This window comes from Mustela erminea, chromosome 6 (assembly GCF_009829155.1).
Source record: "Mustela erminea isolate mMusErm1 chromosome 6, mMusErm1.Pri, whole genome shotgun sequence".
NCBI classification, from domain to species: Eukaryota; Metazoa; Chordata; class Mammalia; order Carnivora; family Mustelidae; genus Mustela; species Mustela erminea.
Window position 1 is genome coordinate 11,551,399 of NC_045619.1, and position 27,974 is coordinate 11,579,372.

At 45.2% G+C, this 27,974-nt stretch overlaps 1 protein-coding gene and 1 pseudogene across 17 annotated transcripts in view; one reads left to right on the top strand and one right to left on the bottom strand.

The window, feature by feature from the left end:
• Positions 1-1,663: 1,663 nt before the first annotated feature.
• The window catches only part of RBFOX2 (RNA binding fox-1 homolog 2), a 271,821-nt gene continuing 245,510 nt past the window's right edge, over positions 1,664-27,974 (top strand). For 12 of the 17 annotated variants that reach the window (XM_032346415.1, XM_032346421.1, XM_032346420.1 and 9 more), the window contains exon 1: positions 1,666-1,982. In XM_032346415.1, coding sequence (XP_032202306.1) covers positions 1,797-1,982 — 186 coding nt within the window. In that variant the 5' untranslated portion in view covers positions 1,666-1,796. Of the gene's footprint in view, positions 1,983-27,974 lie in introns of all 17 variants that reach the window. The other 5 variants (XM_032346428.1, XM_032346416.1, XM_032346419.1 and 2 more) reach the window with 2 other exon arrangements.
• Positions 15,245-15,490, bottom strand: LOC116592847 (annotated as a pseudogene).

Below are 27,974 nucleotides of genomic sequence, written 5' to 3' on the forward strand. Positions count from 1 at the left end.
GTACTATTATAGTACTAGCCAGGTTAAACCCAAGTTCAAAGGACAAATCATAGACCCATCTGGAAATGACCTTAGAAATCATCTAAGTTAGGGTTTCTCAACCTCAGCATTATTGACATTTTGGGCTGGATAACTGTTGTGGGGACTCTCCTGTTCATAGCAGGATGTTGGACAACGTTCCTGGCCTCTACCCACCAGATACCAGATTTATCCTCCATCCCCCTCACAGCTTTAACAAACAAGTATGTCTCCAGATGTTGACAAACATCCTGGGAGAGAGAGGAAGGGGGAAATTGCTCTGGTTGCCAACCACCGATCTAAACTAGCTCCTCATTTTCCAAACGATGGAGCAGGGGTCCAGAGAGATGAAGTCATTTGGTCAAACTGGGTAGCAGAATCCAGATCATTCACACAGCATCACCATATCCCTGTAATGTACACAGCATATGTGGAACTCAGAGGAAGTAGATGCGCTCTTGGTGCTTACAGTCTGGTAGGACAGAAAACCTACTGCTGCACATATATCGCCAGCTGCAGGACGTCGAGAAGCGACAAAGTGCTGCACAGGCAGCAAGATGCAGAAAATACGATATGGTATACTGAGCTCTGGATCTAACACTTTGTAGGAGCAGTACTTAACCAAGTTTCAGGTTCATGTTCATCATCAATGAAACCGAGATAATGGTATTTACTCTGCCTACAACAACAGCTTCAGAAGGGGTCTGTGAACGCCTTGTGGGAACTCTAAAGCCCTTAAAGCATCAGGTGTTATTATGATGATCAGGAATGAGGTGATAATTATGATTAGTCTTTCAGAACAGGGGAGAGCCGTGTAGTGGTGGCTTCATTCCTGGACCTTCCAAATCGAGGTCCCCTTTCTTCTGCGAGAAGAGGAGCAGGCTAAGAACCTTTCACGGCGCCTCTTTCCTCGCCTGGAACCATCGCGGCCACCTAGGCGAACTCCGGTCGCTGCTTCGTAGGACTGGCCCTCCCTAGCCCTTAGGCCTCTCAAGCTCCGCCCGCCCTGGGCTGTGGCCCCGCCCCGAAAGCGCAAACTCCGCCTCCTCCGCGCGGGCAGGCACTCCGGCGGCGCGGCGCCTCCAGGACAAGCCTTCGGCCGGGCCGGAGATTCCCGAACTCCCCCGATCTCTTCCCGGCCTCCCTCGGACGCCCGGAGCGAAGGCGGCGGAGATTGCCGAGGGGCGCTGGCCCCGCCCCCGCCCCCGCCCCGCCACGGCCTCCCGCGCGGGCTGGAGTCCCAGATCCCGGTCCCTCCCTCCTCCTTTCTCTCCGCCCGCCTTCCCGGGGCTGCCACAGTGGCGGGTCGGAGGCTCCCGGCCAGTCAGCTCGTTCCGGCCCCGGGCCCCTCCTCCCCCACCCCCCAAACAAACAGCCCTCCCCACGCCTCGGGAGCCCGGACCGCCCCCTTCCTCCCTCGGCCCGGCGTGTGGCGAGGGACAGTGTGAAGGAGCGAGCGCGGGCCGGCGGGCGAGCTCCGTGAGTGCGAGAGGCGGGGCGCGCGGCGGGCCGGGCCGGGCCGGGGTCGCGTGTGCGCGTGGGGGCGCGAGCGAGTGCCCGTCGCGACCCGCCGGCCGCCGCGAGCGAGCCGCCGGCGAGCGGCGAGCGGCCACCGCCAGCCGCCGAGGGGCGCCGGGCCCGCGCGCGCGCACGCACGCACGCACGCGGGGGCGGGGGCAGGCGCGCGCCCGCCTGTCGCGACAGTCGGGGCCGAGGCCCAGGGGGAGGTGGCCTGTCGCGGGTCGCCCGGCTCCCGGAGGCGAGGGGGGCGCGGGCGGATGGCGGAAGGCGCCCAGCCGCAGCAGCCGCCTCAGCTCGGGCCCGGCGCCGCTGCCCGGGGGATGAAGCGGGAGTCGGAGCTGGAGCTGCCGGTGCCCGGAGGGGGAGGAGACGGAGCCGAGCCCGGCCTGAGCAAGCGGCCGCGCACCGAGGAGGCGGCGGCCGACGGCGGCGGCGGGATGCAGGTGACCGCGCGGGACGGCGCCCCGTTACGGCGGGGGTGCGGCGCGGGGGCCGCGGGGGCGGCGGGGGTACCGGGGCCGGGAGGGGGAGGGCCTCCGGGGGTCCTGGCTTGGAGGTGGGAGGGGGCCGGTCGGGGCCTGGTGGGGAAGGTGGGGCGGGCTCCCCGGGCTTGGAGGCGAAGAGTGCAGGAGGATCCCTGGGTGCCCGAGAGGGTCCCGATTCCTCGGGGTGCGAGGGGCTCGACGCGTGAATAGGTTTTGGTGGGGGAAATCGAACATGGTTGAGGCGGGTTCCATTTCTTCAGACCCCTCCTTAGTTCCTTGGGGTGGAGTGGAAGCCGGGAGATCCTGGGTCTGTTGCCCAGAGAGCCGATGCACTGAGTCGAGGACGGGGCGAGGGGCGGGGGTGGGGGGGAGTGGTGGAGACTTGAATCACACCGTTTTGGCAGCTCTAGACACACGCGGCGATGGGGCAGGGGAGCGGTGTTATAAGGGAGAGAGTGAAAAGCGAGAAAACTCCTCGAGAGCCCAAAGGGGATGTGGCTTAGCTTGTGGGTTCAATCAGTTACACAAGGAGTGTGAGAAGTACCAGGAGTTCGGTAGTGGTGTGGGGACACCGTGGTGCTCGGTCTCATTAAGTTTGTGGAGCAATGCTAATGAGTCTGGAGAGAGACACAGGACGTGCCCCTCCTTCTTTTGCCAGTTGCTTCTTACGCGGCCGAGGATGCCGACCAGCTCTTTGATGTCCTGGGGTATAAAAGAAAATTTCTGGGGCTGTTGGGAGACTGGATTCTGAGTTGTGGACTCAAGGATAAGCTGGTTGTTTTGGGTAGGGTATGGGAAAGGTAGTGATGATGTCAGTTGGCTTTGTAGTTGGAAGAAGAGCGCAAACCTTCGGACCTTTTAGGATTTGGTCTCCGTTGGGAGAAGAGTTGCTGTGAAATGGTGGAGCAATTGTTTAGAGACCTGCCTAATTGTCTTAGAATCATGGAATGTTAGAGATAGAGGGGACCAGAGACATCATCTTTTCCAGGGGTTCTTCACCTGGAAAGGCTTGGAAGACTCTTACCTTGGGTAGTTTACATGCACTTTTGGTGTTGGTGGGGAAGTCAGTAGCTTTCATCTTTTTGGGTTTTGTTTGTTTGTTTGTTTGTTTTGTTTTTCGTTTTTTCTTTTTTGGGAAGGGATTCAAGTCTCCAAATGTTTTAACTTCCACATTTTGTAGATGGGGACTCAAAAGTCCAGAGAAGACTAGTGACTTGCCTAAGGCCACCCAGTTAGCTGGTAGCAAAACTAGAACTAGAAGCCTAGTCTTCTAATTCCTATTCCTGTGCTCTCTCCATTACACCACTCTTGGAAATCCCTGCAGTGCTAAAAGACTTCCTGTGCTCCGCTCCCAGCTTTTCAAGGCTCTGCCTGACTTCCTGTGTTAGAGACGGAGCTGTATTTAAGCGTGGCATGTTTGCTGTGCGCTTTTGGGTCTCCTTTGCAGAGGCCACTCAGTTACTCGTGTTGATTTGGGTAAAGTGACCCTCTTGCTGTTTATTTTTGAATTCTTTTGTTCTGTTTGCCTGCTCTTGTTCTCCATCAGAACTCTTGTCAGGCAGAGTGATTGTGAGAATTAAAAGCTCAGGGCCGTGGAAAAAATACTGAGGAACATGGGGAGACTTCGGGTGATGTGGGTTAACATCGGCTGATCAGAAGAGGTGACTGGATGTAGGTGCTGGTGAGCACTGTTTGGTGCGTGGGTAAATCTGTGTATGTCTGTATTCATTCATTGTTTCTGTCAGTCATGGTTAACAGACACCCCTCTCTCTTCCCTCTCCTTTCCTCCTGGGGCCCATTATTTGCTGTTGCCTTCAAATTGGCCAAGGATAGTAGTATTTGGAAATGGAGCAGTGTGTAGGGACTTTGGAGTATGCAGAGGAAGGAGTGGATTAGGCCCTTTGGGTGCAGAACTATCCCACAGAGAATCTTCTCACTCTGTGTATGTGTGGATCTTTATTTATTTTTCAGGTCATGTGTTCTCATTGCTGTAGTTCTGACACCCCGTGTCACACGGGTATTCAAATCATCATTGATCTAGCCCCCTGCCTTCAACTAGCTGTAAGCTTCTGAGAAAATCCCTTCTTTTGGGGCCTCTGATTCCTTAGTTGTAAAATAAAGGGTTTGTATAGGAGGACTTCTAAATCATCTAAAAAATATAAGAAGTTCACTGACCTTAAGGTGCCTGGTGTTTCCAGTCTGGGTGGAGAGACAAAAATGGTGAAAAATTTAAAAAAGAGCACTTATGTATGTGTGGTTTTGTGTGTGTGTGTGTGTGTACGTGCGCACATGCACGCGTGTGTGTGTATCTGTGTGAGAGAAAAAGTTCCAGAGAACAGGAGCAGAGATACCATGGGGTGGTTGCATGTCACAAGTCACTGCATAATTTAGAGCCAAAGTACGCCAAGGATTTGTGCCAGTGGGTCCAGAAGAAGGAGATGATCATTCCTGCTGAAATGGTCAAGGAAGGCTTTAGGCAAGGTTGACATTTGTGGTATGATCTGAGTAAAAGAGAAGTAATGTTCCCGAAAAGATAAAATTTAATGCTGGGTGACCCACACCTCGAGTACTTTGCTATATCATTTTGACAACAATGGTAGGATAGTTGATAGTCATTTAACTAATGTTTATTGAGCAGCTGCTATGTGCCAGGCTCTGTTTCACAGCGTAGGAGACATGGCCATATATAAAACAAAGACTCCGCTCTCATGTAACTAATAATCTCATAGAAAGAAACAGTAAACAAATCAACAACTGTTATTAAGGGGTGATGAGTGCCAAGAAGCAAAATAAAGCAGGGAGGGAGATGGAGAATGAAGAAGATGGTTAGGAAAGACCTCTCTGCTGGATGACCTTCGAATGAAGTGAAGGGAGGGAATGGACCATTCAGATATTTGAGGGAAAGGGGTTCAGGTGGAGGAACTGTGGGAGCAGAGGCATTGAGAAAGAGGTATACTTGATGTGTCTGAGAGCAGAGGCCCGTGCAGCTGGAGCAGAAGGAGCGGCGGAGAGGCAGATGATTGTGGCAATGTCGAAATGCCCATGGGCGCTGTGCTGTGCAAGTAGGCACTTAAACAGTCTGGAGTAGCCAACTTTTTTAGTATATGGGTTGGTCTTAAAGCACGTTTGTTTGTTTTTTCCTTATAGCTTAATACAAATGGAGCTTTTCTGAGGTCATAGCTCCTTCTAGGAAGCCTTCCCTGACAACTTTCACACCAGTCAGACTCTCCTCTTATACGGATGCTTAATTGTACATCATCTTGTGTTGTTCCTTGTTTTATTCATGTTTCCCTAGTGAGACTGTAAGCTTCTAGAAGACAGACACTATATTCTCTTTGTTCTCTCCTTTGTAATACCTGACAGTGTTGGGTACAAAATAAACGCACACTGCCTGTGAAGTTGAAATTTACTTTTTACAAATGATTAAGGGGTTGGAAAAAATTAAGAAATTTAGGGGTGAGAGTTTGTTTCTGAAAATTCCTCAATCTTCTGAGTCAGAGGATTAATTTTTTTTTTTTTTTTTTTTTTAAACAGACAGAAGTCCTTTACTGGGGTTAATTTCCCAAGGCTGCCCACTAAATGGAAGTACAGCTCAAAGCTGTAGATTCCAAAGCTGAACCCTGTTGAGTTATAGTCAGGAAGCTTTTGGAGTAAATCATTATTTCCCAAAGTGGGCACAGAGGACACAAGAGAGTCTGTGGTGCTTCTCTGACAATTCTTCGGCCAAGAAGGAACCGTAGAGGAGTGAGAGGAAGGATTGTGCCGTTCGCTTCATGTGGACAGAAGAGTATTAGCACAGCCCTGGAAACAGTATACAATAGAGAACCCTAAGCGGGGGAGGAGGGAAGAGCAAATTCAACCTGCAAATTGAAGTATGGTTTGAGAAGTGTAGTTAGTTGTCAAAGAGGGTGCTGGAAATGCTAACCTGGTGAAAAGTGGAATGAGTTACATGTATAGGTGTGGGCGGTTCATTTCACTGTAAGCAAGTCTGATATGTGTGGAACTTGGGTTTTATAAAACATCCTGGGGAGTCAGTTTCCTTCGGTCAGCTCTTCTAGTGAATGTAAACAATTTGATGATCAAAAATTCAGTTTTTGTGCAACTTTCTAGGAACTTAGCTGCTATTTAAATAAAGCAAGGTGCACCTTAATTATGACTTAGAGCTTTCAGCAAAATCCTTTACGGCAGCGAGATGTTGGTATGTGATTATTATACGGCCAGCTAACTGCTTCTGACCATCGAGTCATAAATCCAGTTTAGTGAAGTGGGTTCGGCAGTTGTTATTCTGGTAGTAGGAAAGCTTTCTTCCTGGTCTTAGGGCAGAGGTTCCAGGTAGCCTGTGATTTCTGTGCGTATGCTACAGTTCTTGAAATAGTTTATCTTCTCATTTGCTAGTTTCCGGGTTTCTTTCCTCTTAGGTGCACGTCTCTTTGGATTCTCGTTTGGGTGTTTGGTGCTGATGCTGGACATGGTGCTACTATTTGAGTAGAGCTATACAAATATTGTGCTTTCCTTCCTAGTAATTTCATGAATGATGTCTCATAAAAATTAGGGAGTTTTTTGTTTCTACTTGTCTTAGTCTCCTAGTGCATCATAACAAAATACCAAAGACCGGGTGGCTTAAACAACAGAAATTTATTTCTCACAATTCTCGAGGCTACAAGTCCCAAGATCAAGGCACTGGCAGATTCGGTTTCTGCTGAGGAGTTCTCTTTCTGGCTTCTCACTGTGTTCACGTAGCCTTTTCTCAGTGTGTGCTCCTGGACAGAGAGAGATTTCTCTCTGCCTCTTCTTAGAAGGGAACTAATCCCATCATGGGGGTCCCACCCATAGACCTACACTAAACCTCATCACCTCCCAAAGCCGCCCTCCCCCAAGTACCATCGCCCTATGGGCTGGGCTTCAACATACTAATTTCGTGGGGAGACGGACGTTCAACCTACAATGCTACCAGATCTGTAAACAGTGTAGATGGAGAAACTGAGGCACAGTCACTTTAAAAATTACTAATTTTTTTCAAGCCTCACAAGGAAAGCCTGTGAATGTAACTAACACTCGGAATGTCTTTGAGAAGGAGGAGGACGGATCTGAATTCAAAGTAGGTCTATTCTTTAGGGTGACTCACGAGACTAGCCTGAGTTGAATTTGTCTCCCAACTCCCGCTCCCCGTTTTCTAGTCACCTTGTCATGTTTTTGTCTCTCACACTGACATGTGAACACAACAGAAGCTAACCGGAGATTTAACTTTAATTTTGGTATAAAACAGACTGGTGCAGACAGGCCTCAAGATTACAGGACTGGGGAGAAGGACGCTCGCTCTTCCACTGAGTGTAAACCAGAGTGTTGCCCGTGCAGCTCCGGTCTGCCCTCTCTCAGGCCATCAGTTTTGATGCCAGGTTTTCACAATTTGTACGACAGTAAAGGCAGTCATTTTAGTGAGTGGCTTTGCTTGAATTTTTGTTGATATGCATTTATAGAGCATAGTAAACGCCTTTTTTCTGGTGCCTGTGTGCACTCCCTTCAGAGATGGAAGGCAAGAGCATCGGGGATGATGGGAAGGAAATGACAGTAATTGGAGGAGTGCGCAGCTGGAGCGAGGGCCGGGGAGTGCATTTGGCGTTTTAGGTGGCCCCTAGGAGTATTGAATTTCTTATTCTTCTCCCCTCCAGCCCCAATACAAGCAGGCGGCTTACATGGCTAAGGTTTCATTATCTAATCCATCACAGATCAGCTTGAATAAACCCATTGGCTGGCGCTGATCTAGTTAGGAGGGTAGTGCAAAGCTGCTTGAGCCAGGATTGGGGCAAATCGGATCAGAACTGCCATGTGAATCCTGGACATATTTCTGTAATTTGGGTGGGTAAAGACGTTTGGAAAATCACTTGTGTGAGAGAGAGAGAGAGAGAGAGAGAAGAGAAGAGCAAGTGAACAATCAGCCATGAGTTTTTCAGGTGTTGTGGGGACTCCGGGGGAGAGTGTATGGAAGATTTGATCTATTTCTCTGGAGTATAGCCAAGTTGCTTTGATTATTTGAGTCTGACTTTTTTGGGGGTCACCAGTGGTCAGTAGTAATCTTTTTTAGTAGCATTTGGAGATCCCACTTGTCATCACTTAGTTATGACTATTCTGAGTGAACCTTTGGTCTGAGACCGTACGTCATGGGTCCCCTCTCTTAGTTTTTAAAAAGAAGATGTTGTTGTTAGTATTATTACGACCGACCTTAACATACGTAATTATGTTTGATATCCACGTATACGTCAAGTGTGGCGTGGTGAAAGAAACACTGTTTAGAGTTTCTCATTTTGGGTTTGACTCTTGGCTCCTCCACTTAGCAGATGAATGACCTTTGGTAGGATGTCTAACATCTGAGCTCCTGATTACACATCTGTGAACTGGGAGAATTAATACATACTCTAATGAGCTGCTTGATGAGTAACCAAGATGATCTGAAGTGTCTATCATGGAGCCCAGCAGTACCTGTTTATTCCTTGCCTCCCTTATAGGCTGCCGTACAGCGCTCCGTGAGGTCCTGCTTACTGCTTGATCAGCATGGAGTGGTTAATGTGTTTCCGACTGATGAAGTGTCAGAGTTGGGGACCACTAGAGATGAGCAGTGTGTTGAACTGAATGTGCTCGGCCTCCGGGTGGAGGAGGTGAATGGGCTTTCAAGTTAGAGGAGGAGGAGGAAGAGGAGAGGTTTGCTTCTTTGCTAAGCACTGAAAGAGCTAGTGAGTTATCACAGTGCCTGCACTGAGCAATGGACTTTTCGTGGAACCCGTGGGATCTCCACTGGGAATGTGCATGACAGATGCACTGGCCGTTCGGGGGGTACCCGGGATGCAGGAGTGGTGAGAATGTTGGTTGCGTTTCAGATATTACAAGGTTTGCTAGTTAATATTACTTCGAATAGATAACACCTTTTGCTCTCTTTCTAGTTTGTGGAAATTGAGCTGGGATGCCTTTGTCTCGTCTGTCCCCAGTCTCTTCAAACCTGCCTGCAGACTACTAAGTCACCCACCTGAAAGAGCTTACTTTTTAAAAACACTTGACAGTTTGTCTTTGACTTACAAAGTCCATTTTCTCTCATTTGGCCTCCTTCTGGCTTGACTTTGGCCTTTGTAGCCTCATTGAATTTTCAGCAGTCCACCTCTGAGTCTGGGGTATGAGGCTTCTGGTTTCCTTAGCATGCTGTGCCCCGTGGGCTCATTCTTACCTCTGTGCCTTTGTTTCTGTTTCTTTTCTACCTGAAATTCCTGCCTCAGCATCTCTGTCTCTCATCTGCAAGGCTCAGTCTTCAGGATCAGTTGGGATACTGACTCCTGGATGCCTTTTGTGTCTGCTCCCATTCCTCCCACATCCTGCCGGTTTCTAAAACATGGTGTCCAAAGCTCTGTTTCAGCACATTTTACTTTACCAAATGGTAAAGTACCAGTGTCTGCCCCTCCACCCCTGCCCAAACAGTGAGATCGAGGGAGCCTTTGGGATCCCTAGGATTTAGCACTGTGCCTGCGCCCCAGTAGTCAAGAAACTAGGATTTTTGTTGAATTGAACTTTGTCTCTCTGCCCCTCAGTAGGGCCTGCAGATGGCTTTAATTGTTTCTCCAGATTTTCCCTGGGGGGTCTGGCCCTTGGTCTGCTTTCCAGCTCGTGTGAAGACTGGGAGCTGTGGGATTTGTGAATGGTACCTGATCTTTCCATTGATATCAGGGTTAAAGGTGAGAACGGGGTCTTTGAAAACAGAAGCAGGGGTGGAATTTAACTGTTGAATGTGTTGGGTGGGCATGGCAACGTAATGTTTAGTTTCCTGTGCTCAGATATTAATTGAGTGCACGTGTGTATGTGTAAAAAGCGCCTTTGTGATGGTGTGGTTAAGGAGAAGAGAGGACCCACACAAGTAAGGAGCAATTAGAGCTAACCTGTTCCAGTTCATTGGAGCAGTCTGTTGATCTGCCTTTTACAGCGCTGCGGAGAGATGCTGGAGTGTTGCAGTTCAGAGATATTACCATCATCTGGGACTAAGCCCATTTGATCAACGGTGGACCTTAACCTTTCCCTTCCCAACGAATGAATTTCATAAGCTATTATAGCTTCTTTTGTGGCCACCGGAAAAATACCAACTGAGACACCTCACAAAATGCAGGCTGTTTTCCAGATTGCCCATTGGATGTGCTTGAAAATGAGGAAGCTTGATGGAGTTCCTTTAAACCGCAACCTTGAAAATAGATTCATGGATGTGCGTGTGCGTTACAGGACTCGCTCCGCCCGTCCCGTGTTCTCCCTTCCTTCTTCCTCTCAGCTTCTGATTTCTGCTGCTCTATAATCCTAGCCTGTTCTCTCTGACCTTGAGACTTCCCTTACTTCTTCAATCGGGGCCCCTTTACAGGCAGCCAGATGGACTTTGTAATGCCTTTGTCTTTTTGGGTTCTGAATGAAAAAAGCAGGTTCTAAGATGGGAATGAGAGAGACAGCAACCAGTAATAATATTACTTCCTTCTGATGTGTCCTGCACATACGTGACATCTAGAAATTTCCGCTGAGGATTCAAGGCACGGGACACATGATAAATACCGCTTATGAAGGAGATGACAATTTTGAATTGCTAAATGATAATGGTTGAGTAACTGCTTAGAAACCCGTTTTCCCAAGGGTGGAAACAGCCTTTGAAGTTTAGACTTCCCATAATGCTTGGGTGTGTTCAGCCATAATACTTGGGTTTTTTAGGGACCTAAGTCTTCAGATAATACCTTGGTATGTGGGATTTTTCGCATGGGATGGCTGGTTCCTTGGTTTTTCCTTTGCTGAGGAAAAGAAACTTTGCACTGAGTATTGGATGTTTCATTCCAGGTATGTGGTTTCTGAGGAGGCATACTGTTTATTTTTCTTTTTGGCTGAATCGACTTTGTCGGATCCTAATCGTAAATATCACGGCAAGGCATGATTTATCATGAAGGGTAGGCAGGGTTGCTGTGGTTCTCTCTCGAGGATGGGATTTTGCAAGGCGGGGAGCGGAAACTGTCCTAGGGGAACTAGAGGAAGAGCAGACCTGGTTGGGGGCACTCTGGGCTTTGAGTGTGAGCTCCAGCTACTGTCTGAGTTGGAACACTTTGGGAACAGAGGCTCATGGGAAGTTCTTCCATTTGACTTATTTTGAGCAGCTTTTCCCTCGCACATTCCCTCCTGTTTGGAGGAGGGGGCGTTAATTGCTGTCCGCCAGAATGATTTCCAAAACAGACCTATATGGAATTCATTTAGGGACTTATTTCAGGAGTATGTGGTTTGTCCTGAGTCAGGAGGACTTTGGTTCCATTTTCCTGGAAGTCGCCGGGCTTCATGAGCCTGCGCTATTTATCTTGGACAGTTAGGCCAGAAGAAAAGCAGCTGCACAGTGGGTCCTTGTTGCGTGGAACTTAGTTTCCTAGGTCATCCTCTCGGGGGTTTTTATACAGTTACATTTACAGCCTTAAGTTTTCTTTTCCTTTTTTTTTTCTCCCTCTGCAGTTCAGTATGCCACAAACATTCTGAGGAGGGTGGGTCATGATTCTGGGTTAAGAAAAAGTAAAATAATTTTGGGTAAAAAGCAGGAATTGTTTAGCTCCCTCTCCCCTCTTTTCTTACTCCCCCTTCCAGTCCTTTGCAAAAGTGTCTGCAAATGAGGTCGCTTATCCCCTCCTCAGACTGTCTTGTCCCCTGATGCGCTGAATCTGTGGCTCTGACAGCTTTCACCTGCTGTTTCTTGGTCTCCAGGCGATGGGATTGTGGGATTGTGCCGTTTCAAAGCAAAACCTGGCAGAATTGGAAGACGTTTTGTGGTGGCTCCCAGCGCCCACAAAGCTTAAACTCATTGGTTTGCACCTCATACAAACTTGCAGGAACACTGTCCCTGTCACTAGCCGGCACAATGGGTTTGAGGACTTTGCTGGAACTTCAGGAAGTCTCCACAATGGCTCCTTCTCACAGTGGGAGCTTTGGCAAGGCTTACTGGGAGTTGGTAGGGCTTGTTTTGAGAGCGGGCCTCTGGTCTTAACGCTCCTGTGTGTCTCTGTAAGAAAGGCAGGGCAGACTTGCTTGAAGAATGGGGAGAGGTGTGATGCAGCTGTCACGGATGTGGGGCCATTTTATACACGTCGGCCTGTGCCATCCTGACCTGCACGGTTTACCGTGTGTTCTGGGTGTTGTATTCATACTGGAAGCCATGGTCTGACTCCTGACTTTGAATAAGCTGATTTGGTTGATTTTTGATATCATCCTGGACTTTGAGTGATGCTGGTCATATTTAGAAGGTCCGTGTGGGGGCTTAGAAGTTAACTGTTTCTGTTGGCAAGCCCCCTCCCCGGCCCCAGGTGTTACTCATATGTGTTACAGACGCATTTTTTTGGTCCCTCTACTTGGTGTAATAGGTTCCTAGCTGCTTGTTTTGATTCCAAAAATTTGATTCCCCATTTTTGCTGTAACATTTTGGCTTTGATCTGGCTGTGTTTTTACAGTGTTGGAGATCAGTTGGTTAATTTTGGCATTTTGCAAACATACAGGAGAAGTCTTTCAGAAAGGTGCTTATCACAGACCATTAGCGATTTTTGTCAGCTGTGTAAAAATGCTGCGATTAACAGATACCCGAGTATCTGTGTGTATGTGCAGTTTTCCTTTATGCTTACTTTGCATTTCTTTTTCTCTCTAGGAGTAGTTCGGAGTCAGTGTTATCCTTTGCTTTTTAATCCTGGCCTGTTTCAGGAAACTTTTGTGTTTGATTTTCTTGGGCTTTTGTGAGGATCATTTATCCTTACTGGATTTGAGCTTCACGATGAATTGTTTTTTCAGTGTTAGTTTTAGGTAAATAGTATATGCTTGTTTGGTTTTGTGGTATCCCAGAGTCTGAACAAACCCTAAACAATTTGTCAGCCATACTTCAGTTAAAAAAAAGTATTAGTTCCAATACAAGAGAAACGCCTGGCTGGTCCAGCATCCTGTTTCAGGTGAGAAAATTGTGTAATTCAATGTCCCAGGCTGTTCCATCGATGGCTCTTTGAGAAAGGAGAATAGGTGTCATTCTGCTGAGAAAAGAAAAATCAAATAACTTTGGAATAGAGTTAAACAAAATTTGAACAAAATTTGAAACAAAATAGAGTTAAACAAAATTTGAAAATTTGAAACTATCACACATTACTTCATAAGCAGATGCAACCCTACGGTTATAAAATGTATTTAGTGAAGCATCTGTCCCCAGGTGCCCTGAACCCCTTCACTAAACAACTAACCCCCATTTTTTGTTTCTTGTGTTATCTTATTCTTTTTTTCCCACAGACACCAGCAAACTGGTGCCTTTGCACACTGCTATTTTCAGTTACTATATCAGAAGGTAATTTTTGTTTTTTAAGATTTTTAAAAAAATTATTTCTATTTTTATTTTTTTATTTTTGGATTTTCTTATTTTTAAGTAATCTCTACACCCAGCGTGGGGCTGCTCGAACTCACAACCTTGAGATCAAGAGTCGCAAGCCATACTGACAGAGCTAGCCAGATACCTGGAAGTTAATTTTTTTTTTAAGATCTTTTTTATTTATTTGACAGACAGAGATCACAACTAGGCAGAGTAGCAGGCCTAGAGAGAGGGGGGAAAGCAGGCTCCCTGCTGAGCAGAAAGCTCGATCCCAGGGCCCCGAGCCATGACCCGATCATGACCTGAGCCAAAGGCAGAGGCTTAACCCACTGAGCCACCCAGGTGCCCCGATTTTTTTTTTTAATGTAATAAGGTCTCCTGATGTTTTCAGGAACTGGTTCTGATGTGCATGCGCGCTCGCGCGCGTGTGTGTCCCCTGCTTAGAAAAGCTTTTCCCGCTCTAGGATTATAAAACATAGAATAGGCGGCCAGGCAGAGCTGAGTTGGAGCCTTAGCTTTTCCATATCACAGTTGTATGATCTTGGTGAAGTTATTTAACCTTTCTAAGCCTCAGCTTCTTCCCTTGTAAAATACATTCTGTAAGAATTGAAAGAGATGATACATAGAATGTGCTTATTCAGGGCCTGACACATAATAGGTGTTCAGTATATAATGGCCATATTTGTTATAATTATCAAGCCTTATTTTTTGTACCCCAGTTTTTTTTAAAGTTTATTTTTTTAGAGAGAGCACAAGCATGGGGGGACGGGGTTGAAGGAGAATGAGAGAGAATCTCAGACCCTGAGATGAACATGGAGCTGGACACGGAGCTCAACCCCAGGACCCTGAGATTATTATCCGGCCAAAATCAAGAGTTGGATGCTTAACCGACTGAGCCACCCAAATGCCCCTTGACTTCTTCTTCTTCTTCTTTTTTTAAAAAAAATTTTATTTATTTATTTGACAGACAGAGATTACAGTTAGGCAGAGAGGCAGGCAGAGAGAGAGAGGAAGAGAAGCACTCTCCCCACTGAACAGAGAACCTGATGTGGGGCTCTATCCCAGGACACCAGGATCATGACCTGAGCCCAAGGCAGAGGCTTTAACGCACTGAGCCATCCAGGCGCGCCCCGCCCCTTGACTTCTTTAAGTGCAGGAACAGTCTCTTAGTCTTTCTGTCTTCAGCTTCTCCATGAATGTCAGGGAAATATTATAATAAGAAGCCGGTAAATGTTTGTTGAAAAAAAAAATTAGTCTTTATAGGGCTTATTTGTAAAAAATCTCTTTAATAATTTTTGTTGCTTTTTCTGTAATCACCGTCTTTGGATTTGTAGCTTGGTGACTAAAATTGTACAAAATGTACAGTAATTAAATTTATATAATATTTTATAGTGTATAAAATGCTTTGATATAGGTTCTTATTTAGTCCCTACAACAACCCCAAAAGATAAGTGATTCTTTTTCCTATTTTTCATATGGTAAAGATATACTTCTTTAAGCCTCATGACTAGGAAGTAGCAAAACTGATGCTTCTACCAGATTTTGTGGCTCTTTATTCAGTGCCTTTTCCTTTGGGCCTCGTGCCCCTCAAACCAAAGGGTATGATTGAGAAAGAATGAATACTGAACATGAACTTCATTGTCTTCACATGACATATATTTAATATTGAAAGTATTTTGTCTATTACCTAACAGTAATCCATGTAGTTACAGTAATTCTTGAGTCTTGTAGAAGTCAACACTGACTTCAGTTTCTTCAGTAATTTGGATCTAACCAGTGGTTTTTTTTTTTTTTTCAGTTTACTATTTATTTGTAACAAATATTCCACATCCATGATCCTCTCCAGTCAGAAGTTCTTTGAAATGATGCTGTCGGCCTTGGCCAGTGGAGGATGGAGTCGTCTGACTCACCCATCCTGCGAATGGCCCCACAGATAGCCTAGGTTTTCAACTGACAGTTGAACCTGTGGCCTTCTTGGCCACGATCACCTGGATGGGTGTGTGGTCTTTGGTGCCAATGGTGCGATTGCTGGCAGAGCATGTCCGAGGCACGGTGTGAGCAGGTCCACAAACTTGCCGGCATCGGTCTGCATGTCGAAGGGGCGCCTGCTGCTCCCACCACGAGCACGGGAAGTGGCCAGTGTTTTGAATTGGGATTTTGCCAAGATTTGGTGTGTGCTTGTATGTGCCACGCATTGTATTAGAAGCTTCATGTGTTTATCTCACTTTCCTGTACTTCATATTTGGGGGAGGTTAAATGGGATAGTTAGTTGCTGTGTATATGGTAATTTGTTATTATTGTTTGCTTGTTATTTGCCTCAAAGTTATCCCATCTGTAATTTTGTTATCAGCTGGTAGATCAGCAGTAGATAAATCACTGGATCGATAATGGTGGGTAGTATGAAATGAGGGTTGAAGGCATCTAGAAGTCATCCTACCAGCTCCCTGCTTCAGTCAGGTAAGGGAGACGATGTGCTCATTTCAGTTATTCCGGGCTCAGTAGGACAGCAAGCAGTAAGCTCAGACTTTGGCTTTAGGTCTAATTAGAATCTTTCATGTCTTCATCTTTCTTACTATTCTGGTACAGTTTCTCTGAGGGTTTCTTACATGGAGTTTGCCCCCCCCCCGGCTTGTCACTTATGTATTTATTTATTTAAAAAGATTTTATTTATTTATTTGACAGAGATCACAAGTAGGCAGAGAGGCAGGCAGAGAGAGAGAGGAGGAGGAAGCAGGCTCTCCGCAGAGCAGACAGCCCGATGCGGGGCTTGATCCTAGGACCCTGGGATCATGACCTGAGCCGAAGGCAGAGGCTTTAACCCACTGAGCCACCCAGGCACCCCTGTCATTTATTTTTTAAGCATAGAATATACTCACATGGTGAATGATTCAAAATGCGGAAAAAAGTAAAAAGTGTCTGCCTTGTCCCAACTACCTAGTTTTCTCCTTGGAGGTAACTGTGGTTAGTTTTCTGGCTATCCTTCCGGAGGTAGTACCTACATAATATCTTCTCCACTCCCTTTTAGAAACTCAAATGGTGGTATTACTATGCACGCTCCCTGTACTTTGCTTTTCTTTTTCTCTGCATTTGGAGATCAGAACATTTTTTGTAGATTTTTTTTTTTTTTTTAATTAGGTTTCTGGAATTAGGATTATTCTGTCCTGGGCTACTGAGATAAAACTAAGTCTAAATGTCTCTGGTAGGGCTGAGCCTGATTAGTACAAGACCTCAGAAAGTGGGAGTCTGCATTTCACGGACTCAGGGGGTCAGAAACCTAATCTTTCTTTTTAATGTTTCTTGTTTTTATTTTTAGAGACCTGATCTGCATCTCCAGTCTTTTCATGTGAATACCCTACAAATCTCTGACTGATGATACCTTTAAAGATATTTGGGCAAAAGATAGGCGTCCTTAGCTCTCCACCTGTCCCAGTCAGCTGCTCCCGATCCTGTCCTTATCCACTCGAAGGGCTCTTTTTGGGTCAGATATCCTGTTTGTCATTGAGTCAGTAATGATACTCAGGATCTGCCTTGAGTCATTGCACATGGACTCTAACTGCAGTGTGATTTTATTCGGTATGACACTTTCTATACCAGATGCATCCAGAATGTCCAGCTTATCCTGATTGAATGTCACTGCTGTCAGGAGGCTGGTCAGTGAACCAAGTTTGGTGTTGAATTGTGAGAAAGGAAGATTTAGTTCCTAGTAGGTGTTTGTGTCTCAGCAGCCATAATTGCTGTTGGTTTCACGTAACCCCTGCGTTTGTTGACAGTCCAGGACTGAGGGGATGGTCATCATCATTGGGATGTGACCACTCTCCCACTGAGACCTGATGGGGAGTAAAGAGATATGGTTCCACAAACAGAATATTTTTTTCCTGTTTAGTAGACAGTGGATTCTGATGCAGACATTAAGACAGCATTAAGGATTGCATGCTTAGGCTTGAGTCTAGCTCTGTTAACCTTTAGAGACTTATGCATTTAAAGGTCTGAAGTAAAACTGTGCTTTTCATAGTTAGCTTCTGCAGTGGACCTTTGTCTCCACAAGGATGTTAGAGGGGAGGTAGCATTCTAGCCGTTTGGAGAATGAGGCCAGTGAGGATCTGTCTTGCACTCTAGATGGATGCTAACCTCCATTATACGGCGATGCTAATCTCACCAAACAGCCTTTATGGTCCCAAGGCTTTGCCATGAGTGAATGAGGCCTGCTCAGTCTCTGGCCCCACGCAGTGAATGGAAGCAGGCGGGGCACCAGATGCTCTGTTGTTTCCCCTGTTGCTTCTTCCTTCATACCTGGTGTAAGGTTTCCAGGCGTTTGTGCAACCCGATCGCAGAAAGCGCCTGTCTTAGCAGTCGAGAGATGGGCTGGCAGGTGGCTCAGGTTACTCCCATGTTCCTGATAAGAGCCAGTGATCCGTACTGGTGGCTGCTGGGGTGGGGGCTAGGAGCTTTACTGCCGGTGCCCTGCCCAGCAGGAATGGTGGTGCGGGTCTGTCTGGTGTTTCAGGACTCCCAACAGTGTACCCAAGGCAGCTTGAGAGGTTTGGCCAGCATCTCTAGGCAAGCAGTGCAATTTGAAAGGCAGATCTTGCCTTAGAGGAGATGGGTCTTGGGAAATGGTGACACACAGGAGCAGAAGGAGAACCAACATAGAAAATATGAAGTACTAGCCCAAGCAATAGAAATGAGATTATTCAGTCTTTTAACTTAAAACCCAGTTAAAGATTTTATCGAGTCCGGTAGTGTCAGGCACAGTGATGCTTAAGACTTGAATTTGCAGTGGGGAAGTAGATGTGTACACCGGTAACTTTCATGCCGTGTGATAATTGCTCTGATAGAGGTATACACTGAGTATATGTCAAAGCCTAGTAGTTCGGGAACATAGACTCTTTGCACAACTCTATCAGAGCGATTATCACACTGTATTAAGATCCTGGATTAAAAGGCATTCTGGTATCAGACTGCTTAGATTCAAATTGTCTGTATACCTACTTATCTGTGTGTCCTTTGGGCAAGTTACTTACCTCCTCTGTGCTTCAGTTGCTCATCTGTAAAATGGGGAAAATAGTTTCTCCTGGCAAAGTTGTTGTGAGTATTAAGTGAGTGTGTACAGTAAAATGTGTTTGGAGGAGTGCCTGGTCCATGATGAACACTGTATGTGTCATCGGTTGTTACGGTGGTACTTGTGGCACCAAGCAGGGGCACCAGAGACCATGGCAAACACGTGCTGACCAGTGACAGCGCAGAGTTCAGGATTTATTGTATCCCCTGAAAGATTTTTAGGATAATGCCAGGGACTGTGCAGAAGCAAATGAATGAAATGTTAACCAACTCTGTGATTGTGTACCGTATACGATGAGAGTCCATTATTTGGAAAGTTGGGTAAGAAAAATAATGTGAGAAGCTTCAGGATCCCATGGCAGTTTCAGAGAAAGAACCTTACTGTTCCTTTGGGAGTTGCATGGGAGGCCCTCTGCTTTCTTGAAATTTTAAAGATAGGCTATATATCTTTAAGGTAGGATAATACTTTATTTTGGGCAAGTATTTCTTGCTTTTTAACCTCCCCTCCAGGAGAAACTATTTTAGATCAGAATCTATCCATCCATCCATCCATCCATCCTTTCTTACCTCCCTCCCCCTTCTAAAAGGGAAACATTGCTGATATTTAAATCACTTTCATTTTTCCTTATATGAAAGGTAAACCTCGGGGTGCCTGAGTGGCTCAGTTGGTTGAGCATCAGACATCGGCCCAGGTCATGATCTCAGGATCCTGGAATCCAGCCCCGCATCAGGCTCCATGTTCCGGGGAGAGTCTGCTTCTCCCTCTCCTTTTCCCTCTGCCCCTCTGCCTTCTCCTGATCTCTGTCTCTCTCTCAAATAGATAAAATCTTAAAAAAAAAAAAAAAAAAGATATACCTCTCATTGTGCAAAAACCCCTACTCTTTTTATTTATTTTTTTTAAAGTTCTCTCTCTGCCCAACACGGGGTTCAGACTCACCACCCTGAGATCAAGATTGCACACTCCTCTGCCTTAGCCAGGCAGACCCCCCCCAAAAGCCCCTGCTCTTTCGCTTGGCGCTTCATTTATTCACTTAACAACATTTAAATGCGTCCAATAGGCTAGACCGTGGGGCTCCAGAGCAAAAGGAACATTATAATGGAGCCTGTGAAGTTTATCATGGGAGGTTTCTGGAACCAACTATACATTGAAACAAAAATTTAGAGACACAATGTATTGCTAAGTGTGTAGGTAGAGAAGTAGGTACTCACGGTTGCTGGTGGAGTGAAAAGCCACATACCCTTCGTGAAAAGCTGTTTAGCAATATCTGCTAAAACGTAAAATGCATGTATTCTTTGACTCAGCAGCTCTATTTCTAGGAATTTATCCAACAGATACTTCTGCATCTGTGTGTGAGAATATACATTACAAAATTACTTGAAGTAGCAAACCATTGAACAAAAGAAAATGCTCTTCAACAGGAAATCTGTGAACTAAAATAAGGTATATCAGCAGGATGGGATATCATGCATTTATTACAGAGAATGAGACAGCTCTCCGTGAACAAACAGAAGACTCAAATACATCAAGTGTAAAAATTCAGGGTGCAGAAAAGTGTATAGTTTGCTAATGTTAATAAAAATAATATAGTAATATTATATTATTAATATAATAATGAAAAGCATATATTCTTGTACACACAGACTCTCTTTGCTGGGAATCACAAGATTCCGATAGCGCATTGTATCTGGGGAGGGTTATTAAGTGACAGAGAAGTAGGGGTATAGTTGAAGACTTACTACAGTCTTTTGTGCCTTTAGAGTTTTGTATTACATGCTTGTGTTGTTTTAAAAATAATTTACTAAAATGATGTAGGAGTAAGTATAGGAGCTGTTTTACTTATAATTGAATTTGCTAATTTTTATAGAAAAATGAAGTCGTGTGTTAGAGCCGAAGTGTGCTAATTCTGCTTACCACAAGGAAAAAAATAGTGCCGGTGGTGGCACACGGCCGTTTTAATTTTGTCTGTCACGTTGTGTATTAGTATATAGGGTGTTGTTGGTGCTTATATTTATTATTAACTGTGTCTTATTCCGGAAGGCTAAAATCTCTGATTATAACAAGAATGCTGATACGACGGGGTGGGTAAATGTAGACACGATTGCAAATGGAAGTCATGTGAGCAGTGACGGGCGAATACTTGTACAGGGTGAATTCTTCGACAACACAGACAGTTGTGAAGAGGCAAGGGCAAGTCATGAAGTGAGCTGAGGAGAAATAAAACAAGTTAAAACCTTTACCATAAGCCATTTTTCTTCAGTGTTTCCTCACTAGATGTACACCCAATGGGTTACTTGGATTTTTTTCATATTGGAATTTTATGGACTAGTGGACTTAGGAACAGCCTTTCATTCCAGACCCAACCTGGTGTAATAGAGGAGCTTCTGTACCCTGATAGGAATGAGTGCAGTGTTTCTATGGGAGCATAATAAAGAGATTCTTATCCAGCTAGGTGGCATGGGCCCAGGAGGAACATTCTGCAGGAGCTGTTGCTGAGGACTGAGTGAGTGAGTAGGGGCTAGGCGAGTAGGGGAGAGGAGAGGCAGGGACAGGCCATTCCAGGCGGAAGCGGCAGCATGTGCAAGGACAAGGTGAGAGGAACCACAGGTAGGTCAGTGGCGGGGGAGCGGATAGGGGTTTTTCCGAAGGCTTCGGTGGTTGGTGCCCCCACAGACTGCTGTCCTCCTGCAGTCATGTATGCCGTTCTTGAAGTTGACGAGGTGGTGATGGTGATTGGATTCTCCCACCCCTCAAGGAACATAACCTCGTGGTAGGTGGAGTAGTGACGCTCTTTGTTCATGGAAGAAAAACAAGAGAGAACAAAGAAAACCTGTATTTGGTTAATGTTGTATGCATGTGGTTGACCTGTCTTCTAGCAGAACTCCTTATTTTTCTGTAGCTGCCTTCATCCTTGAAGAGGCCTTCTCTCTGTTTGGAATCACAGTTTGAGTGCTGCACGGAAACAACTTGAATCTGATGTTCCCTTTCATCACATTTAAGTCTATGTGACGTACTTTCTACCGTGCAGGCACGCATTTTGCTCTTCACAGTTTGGAATGCTGTAACAACAATGTTTTGTCGGTCAGAGGCGTCCAAAAAATTTTATGAATGTTAATGTGCTTGATCTCACAGTATACCAGGGTAGGTGGCAGGTAGGCAAGTGATTTTTGTTTTGTTCTGTTTTTTACATATCTTGTATATTAGCCCATTTTGGTTGTCAGTGCCTCTTAAGGAGAAAGTTTCTCCTTTGAAGCTGGGACGTCCTCTGTGCTTTGAATTCACTCAAAGAAAAATTATTCTGGAAAGCTTGAACTAAACCTGGTTAAATGCTTCTGAGTTATGGGAGAGGGATTGAAAAAAACTTTTTTAGCTAAAAATAATTTTGCTCCCAAGTTACCAAAAATGGCTCACTAGAAATGCTTTTAAGATACTTGTCTAAGCTACCATAAGCTGAAGGTCAAGAAAAACGTTTAGAACTTGTCTTGAGAAACGATTGGCTCTATTTTGCCAAAGCTTTTGCCAGGCTTCTTATTCCATAATTATCTCATGGGACAAAAGCTGGTGGAAAGCGTTATGCCTTCGATTCGATAGGGACCTCGAGGTTCTTTAAGTGAAACGTGGATGCTGCCTGTTTCTTCTGACGGTAAGCTTGTACCTGCGGAAGGCATTAGCGTGGGTGCAAACGGGACATTTAATTCTAAAAATATTGTACCATGGTTTCTGCTGATTAAGGACTTGTAGTCCTTGTGTCCCGTTGCAGAGCAGTTGTACTCTCGGAAAATATTGGTCATTCTTCACAGAGGACCAGGGGATGGGTCTTTAGCCTGTGGGATTGCCGTCGATGGTCTCTTAGCCCATTCAGGTACTCCTCTGCCTCTCCCGGAGTTCTGGCGTCGAGAGCCACTCACAGTTACGGGTGGCACTTCTTTGTTTGTGGTATGGCCGGTTACTGTTGGCACTTACATTTTATTCTTCATTCTCACACCTCTCCCTGCTCTAATGATGACCCCAAGGACCCATTTGCAGCAGCAGTGTGTGCCGTCGGTTGGCGGGGATAGCTTGAGAAACTGGAGAGGCAATGTCGACTTTCCTTGAGGTTGCTTAGAGTTGCAAAATAAAATCTTGAATTAGAAAGAGATTTAGAGCTTTTTTTCCCCCTCGTAGAAAGCACTCTTAAATATAAAGCCATGATGTTTTTCCTTTCTGAATTGAACACCTGTTTATTGAGCACCAAATGTCTAGGAGGTAAGGAGAAGGCAGGTGACTAAGCTCAGGTCCCGGGACCTCCTTCCTTCAGTTCCGGGAGAAAAGTAGCCTGCAGGCAGGGTGTTCTTGGCACCTTGAGGAGAGGAGAGAAAGTTTAAAAACAAAGTATGGTAAGGATTCATCAAAAAGTGGGATAAAACGATTACTTAGTCTCAGTTAAGTGGCAGCTTGAATTGAGGTGGTCCTAATGGTTTCTTTATCAGACTGTACTGAGAAGCGCAGGAGTGTAGCCTAGTGCCCGTTACCCTGGGTGGGGCACGCTGAAGCCGGAACAGACAAGTTCAGGTGCAGTAAGCGGGTGGGAGAAGACAAGGACAGGAGCTTGTGATACGGATTTGAGATCTTGATATTGGAAGAGTTTGGGTGGTGACCATTCCCAAGGACTAGTTATCAGACGGATGACTATGGTAGAGGAAAGCATGCTGGAAATAAATAGGTCGAACTTGGAGGCTTTGGAAGGGTTGTCAGCCCAAGGACTGACATCACTGAGGACTAAGCATTGGGATCATTGGGCAGGTTGACAGAAGGTCTTGGCAGTTGAGGAAGTAGTACGATGTATGAGCATTAACTCGGTTGTTCTCAACTTGGGGAGATTTTGCCCAAACATTTGGTGATGTCTGGAGACGTTTTTGATTTTTGTGGCTGTCACGGTGCTGCTGGTGTCTGCTAGGTAGAGGCCAGGGGTGCTGTTTAACACCCTAAAACACATAGGGTAGCCACCTCATGACGAGCGAGGCAATCTGAGAAGTCAGTAGTGCCAAGGTAGACACACCCCGCATTACCTTTGTTGAGTAAAGGCAACAGAATTTGATTGTTTCTCCTCCCTTCCACTCTGCTCTGTAGAACTCTGCGCATCCGTTTGTGCTTTTCTTTAGTGATTGTTTATGGAGCTCCACTTATATGCAAGACAGCACTCTAGGTAGGCGTTAGAACATAAAGAGTAGTTAGACATCACCTCCTTTTTAAAGTTTATTTTAAATTATAAATTAATATGTAAATATATTCTTACAAATAAAAAACCCAGAAACAAACAGGTAAAGCCAGTGGTGACTTTGACCACCACCTGCAGTTCCTTTTCTAGAGGTAGCCAGAGCTGTCGGTTTGGACATTAGGGTGCCTCCCCTGCATCTGTTTTCTTTCCTTCTCTTGGATGTTTTGAGGTGTGCTTTGGAACATTTGTCCTAGGCTGCACGTTTCTTAAAACAGGGACTAGGTGTCAGGTTTCTCTTTTTGACTTTTTATTATAATATACATGGTATACAGTTGTCACCCAGTCAGTGTTTGATGAAAAATTAATGAATTGGTGGAAAAGCAGCAGTGGGGAGAACAAAGAGAACGCCAGGTCCTAGTAATGGCCTTTAGGCTTTGGAAGGCTATAGGGCAGGTTTTTGGGGAAAATGAGTTAATGCTAATATAGAGAAATATTGAAAGTGAAGAAAAATTCAAAGCTGTAGGGGTATGAAAAGGTTGCCAGGAGCCCAGGTGATGAGCCCGTACATTGGCAAAGAAGGGGTTGAGAAGGAACAGAAAGCTTCATTGTATAGGGTTCAAGAGTTCAGGGAGAGGTATTAGGGGACGAGTCTTTTGAAGAAGGTTATTGCATGTTAGCAGTGGAGAAGAACTTAGCTTCTTACAGAACTGGAAGAGTCCTAGAGTTCCTTCTGGAGTGTTGGTGTTGATAGAAGCTTTGGTAGTTTCTGTTCTGTTCTAGAGGAATTCTGTTGATTTAGGTACTTAGAGATGCGTACTCCTTTATATACCTACAGTCTCCTCTTCATTTTTCAGTGAACAGAATGTTTTAGGGAACATTTTGTTTCAGTTTATACAGATCATCCTCACTCTTTGGAAATGACCACATAGTACTCCATAGAAAGGTTTTTTTTTTTTTAAAATCATGATTTGTTTAAACATTCCTGTTGCTAGACATGTAGGTTGTTTCCAGTCTTTTGCTACTGTAAGCAATGCCGCTTGTATGTGTGTTCTTCTGTGAACGTAGGTAAGTACATGAGAACAGATTCTGAGAAGTGGAATTGTTGGGTTCTAAGGGCAGGTATGTTTAAATTTTTTATAGGTATTGCCAAGCAGCCTCCAAAATTGTGTACTCCTGTGAACGGCAAAGCAGAGTGACTTTTACCTGTCCTGTTGGCAAAGTGTTTCCATACTTTTTCAACAGTCTAAGTGAAAAATGGTGTCTTGATCTTTTGTATGTCTGTAATATAAGGGGATTTTTTTTTAAATGCCTCAAATTCATTTGTATTTCTTTGTCATGAACTCAGGTTTAAAAGAATTAAAGAATTTTTCTTTAATTGGTAATGTTTATGCATTAAGGAAATTAGCTCCTGTCATTCATGATGCACAATTTCCCATTCATTTTGTCATTGTCCTTTGAATTTGTTTGTAGCTTACAAGTATGTATGTGTTTACATGTGTTTTGGAATGTAGTTGAATATGTAAGGTATTTTCAAAATTTCGGATTTTTTTTTTCTCCTCCTGGGAAAGAGCTTCTACACTCTGAGCTTTAAAAATAACTTTCTTTAAAAAAAAAAAACAAACTTTCTTAGGGGATCTAGGTGGCTCAGTAGGTCAGGTCATGATCCCAGGGTCCTGGGATCGAGCCCTGCATTGGGCTCCCTGATCAGCAGGGAGTCTGTTTCTCCTTCTCCCTCTCCCTGTGTTGTGTGCTGTCTCTCTCTCAAGTAAATGCATAAATTGAAAAAAAAAAAAAAAAGCTTTCTGTGCTTTCTTTTAGTATTTTAATGGAACAACCTGGATTTTAGTTTCACTTCTGTTGTTTATTTAGTTTTGTGACATCAGGGAAGTTATGTAATCTCTCAGAGCCTCAGTATCCTAAACTGGAAGGATCAGATCAGATGATTTGTAACATTGTAAGGAACTTACAGTTATAACATTTGTTTGCCTTTTTTTTTTTTTTTAAATATTTTATTTATTTATTAGAGAGAGCACCAGGCACAAGCAGCAGGGGCAACAGAGGGAGAGGGAGAAGCAGGCTCCCCACCCAGTAGGGAGCCTGATGCGGGGCTCCATCCCAGGACCCTGGAATCATGACCTGAGCCCAAGGCAGGTGCTTAACTGACTGAGCCATCCGGGTGCCCCACATTTGTTTGCTTTTGAGTGAAATTTACGTTTGTGTTGTGTAGAGATGTGAGCAAGGGGCAGGGATAGGGAAAGAGATAAAGAGGTTGATTGGCCGACACGGAAGGAAGACAGGCAAAAGGCACAAAGTGGGACAGAGAGAGAAACCAGGGCTGTGGACAAAACCCAAAACAGACCTAGAGAAGATCAAGGAAAAGCATAGGAAAACAGACACAAGGAAGGTGTAGCTGAGACCCCTAGTGGGATGCATTTTTCGTATCGTAGGAGATAAAACACATTTTGGGTACCTTTGTTCATTCCCTCTCCCTCTTTTCTCCTTCTCTCCATCCCTCTGTTTTCCTTCCTTCCTTTTTAGAATAAAGATAAGTGTAATACAGAGTTGTGAATTAGCACGAATCCTAAAGAGCAAAAGTCAAAGCATCAGTCTTCCTCATGCCGCACATACGTAATGCTTAGGGCCAGGTGCTTTGAACTCATTGGACACAAGTGTGTGTTGGAATTGTTCTTGTAATACTGATTTATTGTCTAGCAATCAGTCCCTTTCCAGATCTAAAATTCTGTGTTTAAATATTGTGTATGGGTTTTAGCATTCCTGTAAGAACTGTAACTTCTGCATTTCCTGCTTTTAGATTTTAAATCTGTGAAGTTAATAGTGCCTTCCTGTGTGTGTTTTTTTTTTTTTTTTTTTTAATTTTATGTCTAAGACAAGTTCTCCCCACAGATTATAGTCTTAAGAAGCCTAGCTTCTGCCTGTGGACACCTGTCTCCTGTGAAGACCTGGGCTGGGCTACTCCACTGCTTCCCTCTTAGAGTTTCCCTGTGTGCTAGGCATGGATGATAGTACGCACCTAGCGATGTGTAGGTAACTAAAATTCTCACGTGACCAGATCCTCTGCAGTCTCAGATTCAGTTATTTTCGTTACTTACTATTTTTTTAGAGGGTGGAGGGGCAGAGGGAGAGGGAAAGAGGGAATCTTAAGCAGGTTCCACGCCCAGTGTGGAGCCCAGCGCAGGGCTCAGTCAGTCTCATGGCCCTGAGATCATGACCTGTGCCAAAATCAAGAGTTCGCCACTCAACCGACTGAGCCACCCAGGTGCTCCTCCATTACTTACTTTTTAAAAATCAATGTGTACTTTGCCCTTAGACCCTAATTATGATTCTTTTTTCTTGTTGCCTCAGTTGGGAAAATAAAAACCCTGAAGAAAATAGTATGGTTACTACCATGAACATACTAAGTTGAATAGTCTGACCTTACAGCTGGTGGTAAATTCCTCTCACAGCCTCCTTACCTTTTCAACCTGGTGGGCCCCCTACCCCGAGGGTGGGCCTGCGACATGCTTATCTGTTGGCTTCCTCAAGTTGCCTTTCAACACAGATGACTGGACTTACTAAAATCCTTGCTGGTTATCACTGCAGTGCCAGCCACCATGGGCTCATTGGAAAGGAAGTTATTGGGGTTATCAGAAGTACTTTCTGGAGGCAAAGGGGATGAAGTGTAAGTGGCTTTGGCTGCTGAGCTGTGTTATACAGAAGTTTACTGTTGTGAGGAGATGCCGGGGCCTTGGATGTCATCTTGTCCTGAGACTTGATAAAAAAAAAACCTTTTCTTTGCTTCTGGAGCGTGGCTTCTTTTGGAAAGACACAACTTCATTCCTTCCTCATTTTTTTTTTTTAAGATTTTATTTATTTATTTTCAGAGAGAGGTTGTGCACAAGCAGGGGCAGCAGCAGGCAGAGGGAGAAGCAGGCTTCCCACTGAGCGGGGAGCCTGACTCGGGCATCGATCCTGGGACCCTGGGCTGAGGCAGACGCTTAACCGACTGAGCCACCCAGGTGTCCCTCATTGCTTCCGCATTTTGCACGTTTTAGACCCAGTCTCTCCGTCTCATCCCTGCACTCTTTTACATAAATTAAAAGCTAACCAAGAAGTGTTGTTTGAGATTCTACTCAGTGTGTGGGGGTTTGGGCAGGAAGAGTAAGATCCAGGGGATGGATCTGTAAAGGCTTTTGATTTAGTTGGGTAGATGGTGTATAAACTCAGCCAGAGTTAAATTGAACAGTTTAAGTTGATGATGTGAAACGCAGTGAAGGGTCCTAAACCTTGCTGATTTGTTGGCGAGCAAGACTGGATTTCGGATGG